This window comes from Tamandua tetradactyla, chromosome 2 (assembly GCF_023851605.1).
Source record: "Tamandua tetradactyla isolate mTamTet1 chromosome 2, mTamTet1.pri, whole genome shotgun sequence".
In the NCBI taxonomy this organism is placed as follows: domain Eukaryota; kingdom Metazoa; phylum Chordata; class Mammalia; order Pilosa; family Myrmecophagidae; genus Tamandua; species Tamandua tetradactyla.
This window is the reverse complement of record NC_135328.1, coordinates 142,640,499-142,658,140: the sequence shown is the minus strand read 5'-3', so window position 1 is coordinate 142,658,140 and position 17,642 is coordinate 142,640,499. Positions and strand designations below refer to the sequence as shown.

General features: G+C 42.6%; 1 protein-coding gene across 3 annotated transcripts in view; it reads right to left on the bottom strand.

The window, feature by feature from the left end:
* The window catches only part of MTHFD1L (methylenetetrahydrofolate dehydrogenase (NADP+ dependent) 1 like), a 226,996-nt gene that overhangs the window by 61,604 nt on the left and 147,750 nt on the right, over positions 1-17,642 (bottom strand). For all 3 annotated transcript variants that reach the window (XM_077149268.1, XM_077149267.1, XM_077149269.1), the window contains exons 21-24: positions 16,307-16,446; positions 12,422-12,463; positions 11,575-11,675; positions 10,012-10,189 (exon numbers count right to left, since the gene is read on the bottom strand). In XM_077149268.1, the coding sequence (XP_077005383.1) occupies positions 10,012-10,189; positions 11,575-11,675; positions 12,422-12,463; positions 16,307-16,446 (461 nt within the window). The remainder of the gene's footprint in view (positions 1-10,011; positions 10,190-11,574; positions 11,676-12,421; positions 12,464-16,306; positions 16,447-17,642) is intronic.

Below are 17,642 nucleotides of genomic sequence, written 5' to 3'. Positions count from 1 at the left end.
TTTATGGCGTGGCTGCTAGTTCCTCTTTCCATAAACCCTACTTATGAGAATCAGCTTGCTAACAGTACAACGCGAATGAATATAAGACACGGTGTGGAAGGCATCTCAAATCTTACAAATGGCAAGTTTACTGAATTACATAATAGGGGTAGTATCTTACCCTTTACTCTACTGGAGATGGCCTCCAAAGCAAAAGCTTTTGGTCCAAGACTAGAAGTCGCTCTCAAGAACAGAGTAGAAGTGCATCTCCTAATATAACTTATGTAGATAGTTGATTGAACACCTTAAGTACATGGAACTTTGTATAGGACATGAGATTTTGCTGGTTTGTCCAGGTGATGCCCTGATGAATCCCAGAGTGATTTGATCAATGAGTGGAAAAGCATTTACAAAGTCCCCTTTGGGGAATGGTGAGAACGGGGGAAAACTCAACTTCCCCAAGTTGAAGTCTTGATATTCTCACGAGCAGTGTGGACAACCAAAGCTATAGGCTGAGTCCCCAGTCTTGGGGTTTGTTCATATGAAACTTAACCCCACAGGGGATAGGTCAAGCCTACTTAAAATTAGGCCTAAGAATCACCCCCAAGAGAACCTCTTTTGTTGCTCAGATGTGGCCTCTCTCTCCAGCCAACACAGCAAGCAGACTCACCACCCTCCCCGTCTCCGTGAGACATGACTACCAGGGGTGTGGATCTTCCTGGCAGCCTGGGACAGAAATCCCAGAATAAGCTGAGATTCAGCATCAAGGGACTGAGAAAAACTCTAGAATGAGCTGAGACCCAGCATCAAGGGATTGAGAAAACCTTCTCGACCAAAAGGGGGAAGGGTGAAAAGAGACAAAGTGTCAATGGCTGAGAGATTCCAAACAGAGTCAAGAGGTTATCCTGGAGGTTATTCTTATGCATTAAGTAGATATCACCTTGTTATCCAAGATGTAAGGGAGAGGCTGGAGGGAACTGCCTGAAAATGTAGAGCTGTGTTCCAGTAGCCATGTTTCTTGAAGATGATTGTATAATGATATAGCTTTTACAATATGACTGTGTGGTTGTGAAAACCTTGTGACTGATGCTCCTTTTATCTACCTTGTCAACAGATGAGAGGAACATATGGAATAAAAATAAATAATAGGGGGAAGCAATGTTAAAATAGATTTAGTTTGAAATGCTAGTGATCAATGAAAGGGATCAGTAAGGGCCATGGCATGTAAAATTTTTTTTTGTTTGTTTTATTTTTCTGATGTCTTTTTATTTCTTTTTCTGAATTGATGCTAATGTTCTGGGAAATGATCATGATGATGAATATGCAACTATGTGATGATATTGTGAATTGCTGAGTGTATGTGTTGGGAATGTGTGTGTTTCTTGTAATTTTTTTTAATTAATAAAAAATTTAAAAAAATGAAACTCATGAATGATAATATAAAAATACTTAAAAAAAAAAAGAACAGAGTAGACTACTTACATGAAAGGAAAAGAAATGATCATGTTCTGATAATTTACTCCGACTCAAACAAATCCCCAAACCACCCAGAATGTGGGGTGACTGGAAGTCTATGCTGTTTGAGTGTTTAGATGCATCTTATTTCAAAATGTAAGCTTCTTCCCCAAACCCTAAGGGTTTTGAAGTGGTTAGTTTTATCTAGTACCTTTAATGCTCAAATAATCAGATAATCTTTAAATTATGTTTTAGGTTGAGAAAATGAATACTGTCCTTCCTATAATGGTTTCATCTTGTATGAAAAGTCAGACAGCAGATGGAACGGGTAGTGGAAAGTAACCAACTGTGGTTGAACTTTGGGCAGTTCATCAATTGAGTTCTCTCTGATTTTCTTGACTGGCCCACAATTTCAGATGAAATAAAGTATTGCTAGAAACCCATGGTACAGTGAAAATCATGCTAAAAGAGCATTTAAATGAAATTATAAGAACCCTTACAACATGCACTAATGAACCACAGATAGACCACTATTTCTTTTATCAGGTGTCATTTCTATAATCAAGGAAACAGAGATGAGGCATAACTTGCTAGAATTACGTAGGGGTGAGCAGGATGTTTTGAGAAACGTGGGCTGGTTCTAATGATAGGTTTAAAGAGAACAAAACCTAGGTGACAGATGATTGAAGAAGCTGCAGGCCAGGAGACATGGCAAGGAACTCAGGTGCCAGTGTTGGAGATGAAGCCAACTTGAGTTGAGATCTGAGGTGAGGCATGTACAGTAGTAGATGATATAGGGGTCTGGGTTGAATCACAGAAGAAAGACGTGGGAAAAGGAGACCTCTGAGGACTTGTTGGAAAAGTCCTGGTTGGAAGACCAAAGCCTTTTATAGGTAGCTCAATCATAAATAAGAAAGCAGAATGCTAGAAAATTCAGGTAGTAGAAACAGGTTTAGGAGTGAGATACTTGATGGACTTTGGAAAATATAAGGGTGGTTTTGTACAGAACCCTCCTGTGCTGGTTTGAAGCCCAGAAAGGCCATGTTCTTTAATCCATTCCTGTGGTGTAGACCTACTGTGGGTGGGACCTTTTGATTAGGTTGTTTCTATTGAGATGTTACCCATCCCATTCAAGGTGGGTCTTAATCCTTTACTGGAGCCCTTTATGAGAGGACACCAGGAAAGAAAAGCCGAGAGAGGTTAGAGAGGTGTCTCTGGAGAAGCAAGCAAGGACCCACGGAGGCTCAGAGAGGAGGCTACTGGAACCAGAAGCTGAAAGCAATGAGACACGGGAGAGAAGGACCTGCAGACGCCGGCCATGTGCCTTCTTATGTGGCAGAGGTGTCTCAGATGCAGGTGGCCTTTCTTAAGAGAAGGTATCTCCTCTTAATGCCTTAATTGGGACATACTTCATGGCTTCAGCATTGTAAATTTGTAAACAAATAAATCCCCATTTAGAAGCCAACCCATTGCTGGTATATTGTATCCTGGCAGCTTTAGCAAACCAAAACATCTCCAAACATTCCAATGTGCAGAAAAGGGAAAAGGCAGCACTGAAGAGAGAGTCGGTAGACCTGGGAGGGCCCAGGGTGAATCTGAAGACAGGGAGGAAAGGGCCAGGAGGAGGACACGGGCTCCAAGTGGGAGACAACAGTCTGGGGACAAGGAGAACAAAAAGAAGGGATGTCCTGCCTCCTTAGAGTATTATTATTATTTTACTTTTTTTGCATGTCTGCATGTTTTTTTTTAATTGAGAAATCTTCACACACATATAGTCCATACATGGTGTGCCCTCAATGCCCTCACAATATCATCACATAGTTGTGTGTTCATCACCACGATCATTTTTAGAATGTTTTCATCATTCGAGAAAAATAAAAAGAAAAAAGAAATAACTCATATATCCTATACCCTTTACCCCTCCCTCTCATTGACAACTAGTATTTCCATCTACCCAGTTTATTTTACCCCTATTATTTATTTATTTTTTATCCATATTTTTTTACTAATCTTTCCATACCCTGGATAAAAAGGGGCATCAAACACAAGGTTTTCACAATCACACAGTCATATTGTAAAACTATATCTTTATATAATTATCTTTAAGAATCAAGGCTACCAGAACTTAGTTCAACAGTTTCAGGTACTTCCCTCCAGCCACTCCACTATACCATAAATTAAAAATGAATAGCTATACAATGCATAAGAATAACCTCCAGGATAATCTCTCGACTCTGTTTGAAATCTCTCAGCCACTGAAACTTTATTTTGTCTCATTTCTCTCTTCCTCCTTTTGGTCAAGAAAGCTTTCTCAATCCCATGATGCTGTGTCCCAGATCATCCCAGGAGTCCTGCCCTGTGTTTCCAGGGAGATTTACACTCCTGGGAGTCATTTCCCACATAGGGGGAGGGCAGTGAGTTCATCTGCTGAGCTGGCTTACAGAAAGAGACCACATCTAAGCAACAAAAGAGATTTTCTTGTGTAACTTTTAGGCACAATTATAATTAGGCTTAGCTTCTCTTTTGCAGAAATAAGTTCCATAGGGGCAAACCCCAACATCAAGAGCTCAGCCTACTGATTTGGTTGTCCCCACTGCTTGTGAGAATGTCAGGAATTCTCCAAATGGGGAAGTTGAATATTTCCTCCCTTCTCCCCAGTCCCCCAAGGGACTTGCAAATACTTCTTTATTCACTGCCCAAATTATAGAGTATTAAATTACTGTGAAATTAAAAAGACATACAGAGATGTGCATAAATACCATGTTAAGTTTTAAAATTTCATGAATTAAAACTCTACTATACATGTAAATACATACATACAGCTACATATTTATTCATTTATTTAAATTTCAAGGTTCTGGTTATAAATACCCTAATTCAAATTAAAGGATAACTCCCTACAATACCCCACCAAAAACTGGCCTGTGTTTAATGTGGAATCTTTAAAACCCATAAAATAATTCCTCAATAACCAACCAGGTTAAAGGAAAACAAACCTCCCCCCCCCCCACCCCCAAAAAAACCAGCACGGGAGCAAAGACTCAAAAAGATGGACAGTGAAATGCAAGAGCTCAAAAAACCAGCGTTGCAGCTGTGGTCCTGGCCCAGTCCTCCTAGTGTGTTTTGATCTCCCTTGATCCACCCCCACTGCGATCAAGAGAACCGCTTCACGCAAGGAACAGGAAAGACCTTTTAATAAAAATAAACACCATCTTGCCTTGCAGTTGGGGTTACACCTCAAAATGTTTGCAAGGTTAGAGGAAGGATAAGGAGATGGTTTTCAATCTTTACTCCTGATTTTACAAGCAATAGGCAGACACCGACTTGCAAGGCAAGTTTTGAGCCACATCCATTTTTGCAAAAACAGCAGACTTTTAATGATGTCATTTCACAGCTCCCGATTCAAATGGAGAAGGAAAAATGCCAAATGTCTTGCTTTAATTTGTTGATGCCTTTATTTCTTGCGCCACTTGGAGGCCTGGCTTCTAATTCCTGGTTTTAAGTCCCTTGAGAAGGAAACTAGCACTGGAGTTTGACAGAATTGTTTTGAGTCACAACAGAATTTTTGCAGGCAAATCTGGGAAGCTTCTCTCTTCTGGAAGCCAACTGAATGGCAGGAAGAAGAGCTAACCCTGATTGCCAAATTTCTACATTCCAGATTTTTACTTCAAGAATTGCATTTGTTCTTCCTAAAACCTTGGTGAATGAAGCTGGCAGGGATATCAGACTACTCTTTAATAAATGATGACATTGATGCTCAGAGACATTAGTCAACTTGACCATATATTTGTGTCCATATTGAGGGCATGGTCAGATGTGATGTCCATGGTGCTTGACTCCTAGGCTCTACTCTTCTAACCATCACATGTCACCTCTCCATCAAGTATCTGCTCTTGGTCGGGCTTTGGCAGATCCCTGCCCTTTTCTGAGCCTCTATCCCTGAGTCTGTGCCATAGAGCTGAGCCTACATGCTTCCTGGGAATCGGTGAGGAATGCTTGAAATAATGTACGTGAGAGGGATCAGTTAGCTGACAACATGGAAACACAAAATAGTTTTTGTTCCCGCTCTGTAATAAAATGCTTACAGATATGGAGAGATTATAGTCAACTGTGATGACATAAAGAGTACTTGTGAAGTACTCTACTTCACAAGTAAGAGTAGAAAAGGAAAACTCCCTACAAGGATGACTTGGGGGATGCTTTAACAGCTTCTTAAAGGAGTCAGTGATCCCAAAGGTCAAGAGGAAACGTTAACACTGCATTTTCAGTTTAAAGATATTCATTTTCACATGATAAATTTCTTTTGAGTGATTAGGCCATTGCATCCTATTCCTTATTTTAGAATAATTATTCAGGAGTTCAGTAACAGTTGCCCCAGAGACCATACTTCTAGGCAACCTATGCTTGAACTAGACTTTGGTAAACGAAAATGTGAAATCATCCCCCGATGACTGTGGCTGTTTAACTCAATTTTCTATCAGACAGAACTGCAGCCAGTTCTTTCCTTAAGCCCGGCCCTTTGTCGCCAAGCCCAGTCCAGGGTGGGTGGTGCAGCTTCACTGCCATGGCCACCGATCAGGAATGACTGCCTCTCTCTGGCTGCCCCATTGGGGACTGTGCTGGTTTGAAACTTATGTCCCCCCCAAAACCATGCTCTTTTAATCCAACCTTGCGGGGGGAGACCTATTGTGGGGTCTTCTGATTAGGTATGACTCTGCCCATTAAGTTGGGTCTTAATCAACTTATTAGAGTCCTTCTAGAGGGAAACATTTAGGAGAAAGCTCAGACACAGACGTGTGGAGATGCAGAGGGAAAACAACTCAGGAGACACCAAAGCTGTTTGAAATCAGAAGCTGGGAGAGGAGGACAGCAGATGTCATTGTGTACCTTCCTATGTGACAGAGGAACTGGGATGCCAGCTGCCTTTCCTCTGAGAAGATATCCTCCTCTGGGTGCCTCAATTTGGACATTTTCATGGCCTTTGAACCGTAACTTATAACTTAATAAATCCCCTTTATAAAAGCCAACCCATTTCTGATATATTGCATTCCGGCAGCCTGGGCAAACTGAAACCAGGGGTCTAGATGATTTCTACTCTACATACATCAGCAATGACATCCCATCCTCCATCATTACTTCACACAGCCCCAAATCATCGTAGGTGTCTCTCTCCTATAATAAGAGACTGGGGTAGGTTTGGGGTGGGAGCTCAGATACCAGCCACGCTGTCTGTAATGAGTAAATTCCCAGGGGAAATGAAGTAGGGGGAGGTGGCAGGGGGTGCACAGAGCCCAGGGCGCTCTGTGAAGCAAAGGGAGGAAGACGATCTGTCTGAAAGCATTTTATATTAGGTTTCATTCCAGTAGAGCAACCCCAAACCCACCAATAGGGCCAGTCATGGGAAAAAAAGAAGGAATTACTACATGACCCAGTAAACCTACAACTAGGTATACAGCCCAAAGAAATGAAAACAGAGACTCAAACAGATCCTTGTATACCAATGTCCACAGTGGCATTAGTCACAATAGCCAAAGGTGGAAACAGCCCAAGTGTCAATCAACAGATGAATGGATAAATCAAATGCAATCTGTCTTTACAATGGAATACTATTCAGCCATGAAAAGGAATGAAGTTCTGCTATAGTGCTACAGTGTGGATGAATCTTAATATATTATGCTGAGTGAAATAAGCCAGTCACAAAAGGACAGATATTGTATGGTTCCATTCACGTGCCATTTAGAATAGGCAAAGCCATAGAATCAACAAGTAGATCACAGGTTTCCAGGGCCTAGAAGAGAGGTGTAGGGGGAGTAACTGCTTAATGGGATGAAGTTTCCTTTGGGGTGATGAAAACATTCTGGAACTAGACAAAAGTGGCGGTTACACAACATTATGAATGGAAGAAATAACACTTAATTGTATACTTTAAAATGGCAGATTTTATGTCATGTGAATTCCAACTTAATAAAGGAAAAATAAAAACAAAACATTACTTAGTCTATAAAGTTTCACCAGCACTGAATTTGTAAGACATCAGGGGAAAAAAAAGATTGGAGCTCTGTTACTGACTGTAGCAACTCCAATTTCTCATAACAATAAATCCCCTTTATAAAAGCCAATCCATTTCTGATATATTGCATTCCGACAGCTTTAGCAAACAATGGTTACAAGACAAGATTGCATGTGGTCTTCTATTATCTAAAATCTTCTTGCCAGTGTGAGGATCACAGCTACAGGAGACAGTAAAAGAAGAGCCAGAAGCAATTATAGGTCTTCTCATGAAATGCATGATTTTCCAACGAACAATTACACAGTGCAAATTTAATTACTACATTATAAGAAAAGGCAGACAAGTAGGCTGGGAAAGGAAGAAAGAGTCCCGGCTTCTAGGCCACATTTCCCATACGGAATTCCCTCCCCTTTTTTTTGCATAGGAGGACAGACATTTCAACAGTATTATTTTCATGAAGATTAGGGACTCGGGACGGGGGTGGGACAGGGTGGAAATGCTAAAATGTCTGTGGAAAGGAAGAGGGTTCATCTTAGGGTTAGCACATGTCAGAGACAGCAAAATCCAGACACGTTTCTTCTCTGCGTTGACCTTTTTTTCACCTGGGATGGATTTCTTGAGAACAGCCCCATTTTGTGAAATTGTTCATTCAAGAAAAACCTGCCTCACATTCAGATGGTGGCGGTCTGGTCTGGGGCAGTCACAGCAGGACATGGGAGGGAGTTTCCTGATGGCAGTTTCTGTAAAACAGCCGTGGGCAGTGCGGAACCCAGCTGGTGAGGCTTCCCAGGGGGTCTCCCCGTGCAGGAAAGCAGGAGCCCTGCGGCCAGGCGCTGGAGCTGCCTTCACCCCCTGCAATGTGCAGCCTGCTCTGTGCTCACTTCAGCCTTTCATGAGAACTCAAACTGTCTCGCCCAGTTGATCCGGACCCACCTCATGGTCACTGGGAACATCCTCGTCCTTCTTTCATAAAACGGCCCCTCAGCACCACAACCTTCTCTCCTGGGCTCGTTCCGTATGTCCTTCCTCCCGTCCACATTGGCCGAGTCCCTGCTGTGGATTCTGTGACATCACAGTTGCCCTCCCTCTCCCGGTGGGCCACTTCGTCACTGTCCCTTTACACCACGACCCTGCCCCACTCTGAACGGAGTACTGGACAGGACAGCGAGTAAACCGCTCTTGATGCTTCCAGCTCTGCCCTTTTCTTGCTGCGGGGCAGCAGGCACGTTGCCTAATTTCCTCGTGCCTTAGTTTTCTTATCTGTAAAATGGGGACCCACAACAGCTCTGACCCAGCAGGGATGTCTGACGTCACGCAAGGAGCACACACACGGCTCGCGCCCCCCCACAAGCAGGGGGGGGGCGAGGTACCAAGGTGAACTCACAGGTGTGATGAGTAAACGTTATGATAATGATGCTCTCATTCATGCCCCTCAAGGCTTTAGGTCACACTGGAAAACTCGGACTTATCCATTCTGAACAGGAAGGAAGAGTGAGGTTACTGTCTGCCATGGTCAGCTACATGTGTCAACTTGGCCAAGTAGTGGTGCCTGTTTGCCTAGTTGGGCAGGTGTTGGCCTGTCTGTTGCAATGAGGACATTTCATAGAATTAAAACATGATGACATCAGCTGCATCCACAGCTGATTCCATTTGTAATCAGCCAAAGGGGAGTGTCCTCTACAATGAGTGATGCTTAATCGAATCACTGGAAGCCTCTGAAGGAGGATTCAGAAGAGACAGTCTCTTCCTGCTTTGTCTGGTGAGCCTCTCCTGTGGAGTTCGTCCAGACCCTCCATTGGCATCGTCAACTTCACAGCCTGCCCTGTGGATTTGGGACTCTGCGTTCCCGTGGTCATGTGAGACACTTTTATAAATTTTATATTTGCGCGTGTTCCCTGTTGATTCTGTTTCTCAAGAGAACCCTAACTAATACACTGTCCCTGACATCTCAGAAGAGAGACAGATTGTCTGAATTTGTGAGGGAGGAGGACCAGGATTGTCATGCAGTTGTGGACCAATCCTCTGGCCAGCACCATGGCTGAGGAATCCAGAACAGAAACGACTGGGTGGGTGCCGGGATGAACCGGGCGAGGAGAGGAGTGAGGCCCTGGAAAGTTCTGATGGTCTCACCCAACACTCAGGGCGTAGGCATGCTTACAGATGCACCAGGCGTAGCTCAAGGAAACCAGGGCGAGGGAAAAGGGCAGAGGACAAGAAAAACTTCAGGCGGTCTCACAAGGCTTAAAGAAATTGTTCCCAAGTCTCACACCTCTGCAGCCCTCCTCACTTTGGGCTGCACCCTGGAAGAAGAGTGTAGTGCAAAGAGCACAGCTTTGGGACAAGGAGCTGGGGCTTGGGACCTGGCAATGTGACTTGCCAAACGGCTTAAACTCACTTCCCTGCCACTTCCTTATTTGCAGGCGGGGGTAACCACTATCCCACCTAAGAACACTGAGGAATAAGTGAGAGTCTGTGTGAAGCTCTCAGCAATAGCCTGGAGCACGGACAAGGCTCATAGAACCTCAGCCGTCGTGACGGTCGTCGCCGTGGTGGCTCTCCCATCTTACCTGCACGTCATACAGGAACTGAAAGCGGCTTTCTTCATTCGCAGCTTCTCTCACAGCCCGAGCCAGGTCTATGCAGCCCTTTCCGCCCACTGACCAGTGGAAGCAGGGGACGGCATCGAAGGCACCTGCCCGCTTGGCGAGCTCACACACCAGGTCGATCTCGGCGCGGGTGTCGGTCCTGGTGACAGAAATGTCTGGGGTTGTGCATCTGCAACTGTTTAGCGATGTTTTTAAAGGAAGACTAACTGTTTTGTGGAACTTCTCTTCCTAGCTCTGAATATCCTTCAGCCATCAAACGTGGTCAATCATGGGGTAGGGAGGAAAGTGCAGTGAAAGGTACTAAACTATGAAGGGTTTTTTTTTTTTTGCATGGGCAGGCACCAGGAATCGAATGCAGGTCTCCGGCATGGCAGGCGAGAATTCTGCCTGCTGAGCCACCGTGGCCCGCCTTGAAGCTTTTCTTTTAAAAATAAATTAGTACTTATAAAACATAACTGGGATAATAGATTAATACATGGATAGTAGCATAAGCCTACAAATTGCAAACAATTTTATTTTTTGCATCATAGTTTTAAATTATAATACAAATGAATACCCCTGCATATAAGGACAAGGGTTCTTAGCGATCTACAGCAAGCAAAAGGGAGAATCTGGTGGAGAGCTACTCTCTAAACAAAGCATAATAGTGAGTGGCTGGGTAATCAAGGAAGTGTTCTAAAAGTACAAATGTATAGATGATTCAAACAGTTTCCAGCACCAGAGTCCTGACATTTAAAAGCATTCAGGGCTTCCAATTCTGAACTCAGTTCGAGCAGGGGTGAAAAATAGGATTATTTGTCCAGGTAGGACATTCATAGGTCTCTTTGTGTGAAATTAAAAAAAAAAACTGTTCTGCAATTTAATTTCTATAATTAGTAATAGAAGGTGGACATCTTTCTGTATCCACATATAGAGGATCTATCCCTTTTTCCCAGATGATACAGTATTCGTATGACGTATGATGAATATGTCATACGAATATGCCAAGATTTATTTCCTCAATCCCTTGCTTTCTTTCTCAAGGCTATAATTAACAATTTTGTATTTATATCTCTGTATACATGTAAAAGTGTTTCTGGACAATAAATTAGAGTTAGAATTGAAAAAAAAAGTGTGGGGGGGTGGTGGTCAATCACATCGTGTTTAAATAAATCAGACCTAAAGGAAAACCTGGGGAAAAATCCTCTCAAAGGTAACTCAAGTATTTCAAGTTGTTAAGTGGAGAAAATACCATAACATATCCCTTTGATCATCCACAGCTTTTCAGACAGAAACACTGAGTGGAATTAAGCAACAGCACCAATAACCACAAAGCAGTGGGAACTCACTCTGCAGATCACTTCCCTCGTAACGTTTTGAGAACACTTCTGGGAAAATGAAAATAAAATGAAGCAAACAGAATGAGTCACCTATTGTGCATGCTTTCCTATGAGGCGGAGAAAATCCAACCCTCCTCAGGGCGCAGATATGACCCTCAGGTGGCCCCCAGATAACCCTGCGCTGAAAGTAGGGGGCGTGACTTACTTGAAGACGTTCACAGCCACTACGACTGGGACCCCGAAGAGCTGGGCAATCTCGATTTGCTTCTGCAGGTTACAGCAGCCGTCTGCCACCAGCTGGATGTTCTGTAAGAAAACCAGGCCCCAGCATATTGCCTCCTGTACAACGGAGCCAAACCGAACCAGCAGGGCCATTTTGGAAGGTTCTGCTTCCACCTTTGCCCTCTTCCTTGTCCTAGAAGGTCTTTAAGAGAGCATAAATCACCTTTCCTCCAAGAAAGCTGGCAGCAGAACCAGAGGGCTTGTTTTCAGAATAATTCAGTGGGTCTAATGCTATATTTGGGTCTGACAGCAGGATAGCTATTTTGGCTGGTGCCCATTAGCCATAAGCCCAGGGCATAAGCAGGGGCTCTGGAGATTGGTTGACAGAAGGCTCAAGGCGCTGCGAGTTGTCCAGCTCGTTCCTGCTCAAATCCCTGGTGCCCCCTGTAGGCGTTCTGAGGAACTGCTGCCATCAAATCAGTATTTACAGAAGAGTCAAAGAACTCATGCAAGTCATAAAAACAACAGTGTATCCTCCAATATTCTTTCTTTTTCCAAAGTCAAAGACACATGGATATAAACTTCATATTTTTTTCTACCCTGTGCACAGAGAGGGTCCTCCTGGGTGGGGGTGGGGGGTGGTTAGGAGAAAGCGTCTGTGTTCATCATTTCTTGATAGTCCAGAGAGTTGCTTTTATTCCCCGGCCCCCTTTCCTCTTGGATTATTAGGAAGGCACTTTTCTAAGAGGCTACTGGCCAAGTGCTCATTCTTTAAGTTTTAACACAACACAGTGATGAATTCATACAAGAGTTTGAATATCCAGTCATACCTCCTCTGTATATTCTTTCTTAAGAGGGACACCAGCAGTTACCTGAAATAAGAAGCAAAATTAAGAAATCCATCAAAATACTTACTATAATTGATACAAATCTGAAAGAAAAAAATCACAGTTTAATTTTTGGAGGATATTTCCACATTCTGTGCTTTTAAACCCATAATAAGCTGGCAACACTTGCTAAACTGAACCTGAATTAAAGCCTTGTGGGAAACGTTAAAGAAATACTGATGCCTGGGCTCCAACAAAATCAGGAGCCATAATATTTTTAAATTCTCCAGGTGATTCTGTTTCCAGTCAATGTTGAAAATTTAACTCTTGTACTTCTGCTCATTCTTCTTACATAAAATTGAATTTATATGATTAATACCTGATTGATAGAGTGCATCATTATTCCGAATCATCCTAAAGTAATTGCCATGACTTATCTTTCTGGCCTGGTTTTTTACAACCACCCTATGAGGTTGGCAGAATAATTTAAAGATGGGGAGAGAAAGAAACAAAACTGTCACTGTTTTCAGATACGACTGTCCAAATATTACTCCCCAAAGAATCTATAGATAAATTATTACCATTAATAAGAGAATTTAAAGAGGTCAAAGCAACATATAAGAATCCAGACATCATCTATTAAGCTGTTTAAAAAAATAAAGTACATAGAAAGAAATCTATAACAAGAAAAAACTGGATGAGTCCTTTGTGGAGCAAACTGTAAACTTTTATTAAAATACATTTTTGTATGCTGTATGGTAGGGGTCACATTTCATTCTTTTTCCATGTGACTATTCTGTCACTGCACCACCGTTCGTTGAATTTTTTGAGGGGTGTGGAATAAAACCTGGGTCTCCCACATGGCAGGCAAGAATTCTACCACTGAATATCCTTGTACCCCCTTAAAACACATTTTTTTTTTTTGTTTTTTTAACATGGGCACGCACCAGGAATCGAACCTGGGTCCTCGGGCATGGCAGGCAAGCATTCTTACCTGCTGGGCCACCGTGGCCCGCCCCCTTAAAACACATTTTTAAAGGATCTAATCCAGTGAAGAGATGCCTTAGATAGGATGCTGTCAAACCTCCCCCAAGTTGATCTACAGGTTTAATGCCATTCAAATGAAAATCCTATAAAGATTCTTTTTAGACTTGAGCTAATTCTAAAATACACTAAAGGCCAAGAATAAGCCAGGGACACCTGAAGAAACAGAGCAAGCCAAGGAGTTTGTCCTACTGCCACCACTATAATACAGACAGAATCACATATAAGTAGACTGACAGAACGGAAGGGCGGTCCCAGTCATAGCCAATTATGACCGGGTAGGCTAAAAGCCTGGGAAGAAAGAGGGACTATTTCAATGCATAGTGCTGGAATTTAAGGTGACTGGGGCTAAAACGGGCAAGTTCGAGGATCACAGGGTTTTCCACTGTACAAATTATGGGGGTGGGGGTTGGGGAGACAAGCTGAATAAACATTAAAAGGCCATCATGGTTATTTGTGTAATATTTGTGTAATGATATCAAAAGGAAGCAGAAATTGTAATGGATCAAAAACATTATTACAGAGTTGTTTCAAGTAAGGACACTGAGGTGGATAATGTGGAATACAGGATTAAGGAGATGAAGCTCATTAATCATCTGGCTATTGAAAATGTTTCCTGGATACAGAGGATGCCCTGCATTAGGGATACACATGTTAACAAGACTCAGTCTCCAATCTCAAGGAGACACACACACAGGCATTCTTAAATGACATGGGGGAGGAGGCGCTGCTGGAGGCCGGGAGGTGGGGGACTTCGCTCCAGCAGGCTTCTGGTCCACCGCTGGCATTGTATGCCCCCCAGGTCTGAGCCCCCTTATGGCCATCGCTGACCCAGAGCACTGTGGCTGGAAGTGGAGGTGAAAGGAGTGCAGACAATGAAGGTGAGAGGAAGATGCAGCCTTTGTAAAATAGAGCGCACAGACTGAGATGAAACGGAATCGAATTATAAATCAGGCAGAGAGTTTTTGCGAGACACAGACTCAACACCAGAGTCTGGACAAACACTGGACTGGATGTCAGAAGACCTTGGTGTTAGGCCTCATTAGTACCCTAAATTGATGTGAGCGCTAAGCAAGACTCCGAATCCCTCTGAATCTTAGAAATGTGAACTTCTATAAAGACTGAGCCAGACCAGCTGACGACCCAGGCCCATTCCAGTTTTCAAGCCATTGGATTTTATATCTCTCAATGTGATAGAACAGGGAAGAAGACTTTCAAAGCATTTCTATAGGAAGGAACGGTTTTCTAACAATAGAAGCTGGTAAACAGATTCAAGGTCCTACAGAACTGTGCCAAGAATACATCGACAATTATCAATTCCTTTGAAGGAAGGCAAAGAGTGATTGTAGGAACAACAGGTGTTTTGAACAAAATGAGAATTTCTTAGGATTTACTGCCTCCTTTTACATGTTGCAGCAAAACTGCATTTGACATGAGGACGATGCTTTAGACTAAAAAATGTAGTGCTTAACTGTGTTACCAGTGAATTTGGGATCCAGAAAATATTTAACCTTTATCATATTCAGTTCTCCTGGTGAAGAGAGAGGGGACTTGGACCTGACTCCTGGGTGTAGATACCACCTCAGCTGGTCTGGCGACACTGCCCAGCTCCTATACTCACCAACCTCAGTGCCCCATTTGTAATGTAGTATTGAAATGCCTGCCTGTCCTAAAACAGAGGATGCTAAGATGAACAAACAATGCATGTCACAGTGTTTCATGATGGGAAACTTGCTATTTAGTGTTGCTACATAATAATCATTGATGATATGACGTCTGGGCATACCATATACCAATTCAGAGATCAAGAGTTGGCCACTTGTCAATCGTATCATGATAAAGAAACCGCAAATTATTTTATTTCAAAGTGATCAATCAGCATAAACTTCTTTTTTTTTTTTTTTTTTTAAAGGAAAGACAGAGAGAAGGAAGGAAGGATAGAAGGAAGGAAGGAAGGAAGAAAGGGAAACATTTTTAAACATTTTCTTGTTTTATTGTATTCTGTTTCTCCGTTTTTGTTACATGGGCTGGGGCCGGGAATCGAACCGAGGTCCTCCGGCATAGCAGGCAAGCACCTTGCCCGCTGAGCCACCGCGGCCCACCCCCAAACTTCTTATTCTCCATTCAAAATTCTTAAAAATGATAAAAAAAAAACAGTTTCACATTTTCTGTAGGGAAGAAGAAAAATTCTTTTCAGACGTCTTTAAAAATGTTAAAATAGAATTTGTATTTTCCCAGCAAAGCTCCCATAGAAACAATCTGATGCTGCAATGAGTTATGAAGCAAACCATAATAAACAGAAACAGAGGAAACACAGTTTTGGCTGAAATCTGATGAGACGTAGCATCAGTGAACTGGAAAACGATCTCTACAAATTACGGTAAAACTTCTGCCATCAAAGAAACCATGCAAATCCTAATGTTCTTCGTTCAAGAACCACAGCCTCTACCCGCCCGTTATGAGGTGGTTATATAATGTTGTCCTGAGTCTCAGATATTAATCTTAAATGGGTAAGTGGTTACGTTATGCTCCTTTCCAAATTACTGCTTAGAAATAACATTGTGGGTGTTAGTGTTTACCTAAACTTACTAAACTCTAAGTGCCTATGGTTTGCAGAAGAGGTTTCACAGAGGAGAAATTCCTGGAAACTTTAGGATGCTGTTATGATTCAGCAGGCATGAAGGTTTCCTTTTCTTTTTTTGGGTGCATGGTCTGCGAGTCAAACCCAGGCCTCCCACATGGAAAGCAAGCATTCTACCACTGAAGCACTGTGTACCACCCAGCACGAAGGTTTTGTTTTGAATATCCATTTTTTTTTTGGTAGGAAGGAAGTGAGGGACTCACATTTGGCCCACCTCCGTGCATCTTCAGAGCTCGCACCGTTGCCACCAGCACTACCACATTGGGTACCAAGCCAGAAGCTCGGCACTTGATGTTGAAGAATTTCTCCATCCCAATATCAGCACCAAAACCAGCCTCAGTTACTGCAGAGAAAGAAGCAAGTTGGAAATGTGCCATTAGCTTGCAAACACAATTGTACGGTTTGGCAATCGTACAGTTCAAGTTCAATGGAAAGCTTCAACTGCCCCTCCAACCTCCCACCCCCGCTTCTAGATCACCACACACTATTGCATCTTGTTCAAATGCAAATCTAAATGGACTTTTCCCATTGACAGTGAAAACGTTCCCCTTGGTTCATAAAAAGATGGCTCTCTGCTGTTTCATCACACCAGCATGCCTCAAGAATCCATCGCAGGGCCAACACTTCTTTTCTGTAATGCAACTCAAAACAAAGCTTTTCTTGATACAGATGAAGTTTTCACCTTTTTAATAAGCTACAAATTGTATCAGAGGATATGGACAGCATGATTGCAAAAGCTCTTATGACACTCTTTACAACACCTGTAGAATCATTCATCTTAGTGCTACATGGCCTTTTCTGTGGACTGACAAATTTAAGATGTTTGAGTGGCTTAAGAACATGGACCATCAGCTTCTATAAGAAGGCCACAGGTGATGCTGGTCCCTCACTGCCCTCCCCCCACATCTGTTGGACAGGTTACTGGGGCAAGCCTGGAGGTAGCACTGGGCCCACTCTAAGTGTGATCTACGGGCCAACATCATCAGCACCACCTGGAAGCTTTTAGGAACGAAACTGCTCAGGCCGCACGCCAGACCTACTAAGTCAGAATCAGCATTTTCACAGACGAATGCACATGAAAATCTGAGAAGTACTTTGTTTTTAGGAAAAAGGACTACTACCAATGTAATGAAAAGTACTTGTGAGACATACATCAAACCTGCTGATGGCATAACCAGAGCTGCAACTTACGGCGGAGACAGAAATAGGCAGTAAAAAAAGATTTACTAAGAAATAAATGAAAAAAAAAAAAGTAAAAATGTGAATGAATGCAAATAATCACCACTAGCATTCACTGAATACACATTTTAACAATAATGAAGGAAGAGTAAAAGAGAAAACGCCACACATAATTACAAACCCTATGTCAATCAGTTATTCTCATTCTTTCTGGTTTCCATTTAGTGCTTCGCAGGCCCATGTGACTTTTATAGACTAGGTAGGATTCTGTAGCCTGCTCCTTTACGCTGCTCCTTTTAATCTAAACTAAAAACTAACTCTACTTTTTTTTTTTTCTTTTGCATGGGCAGGCACCCGAAG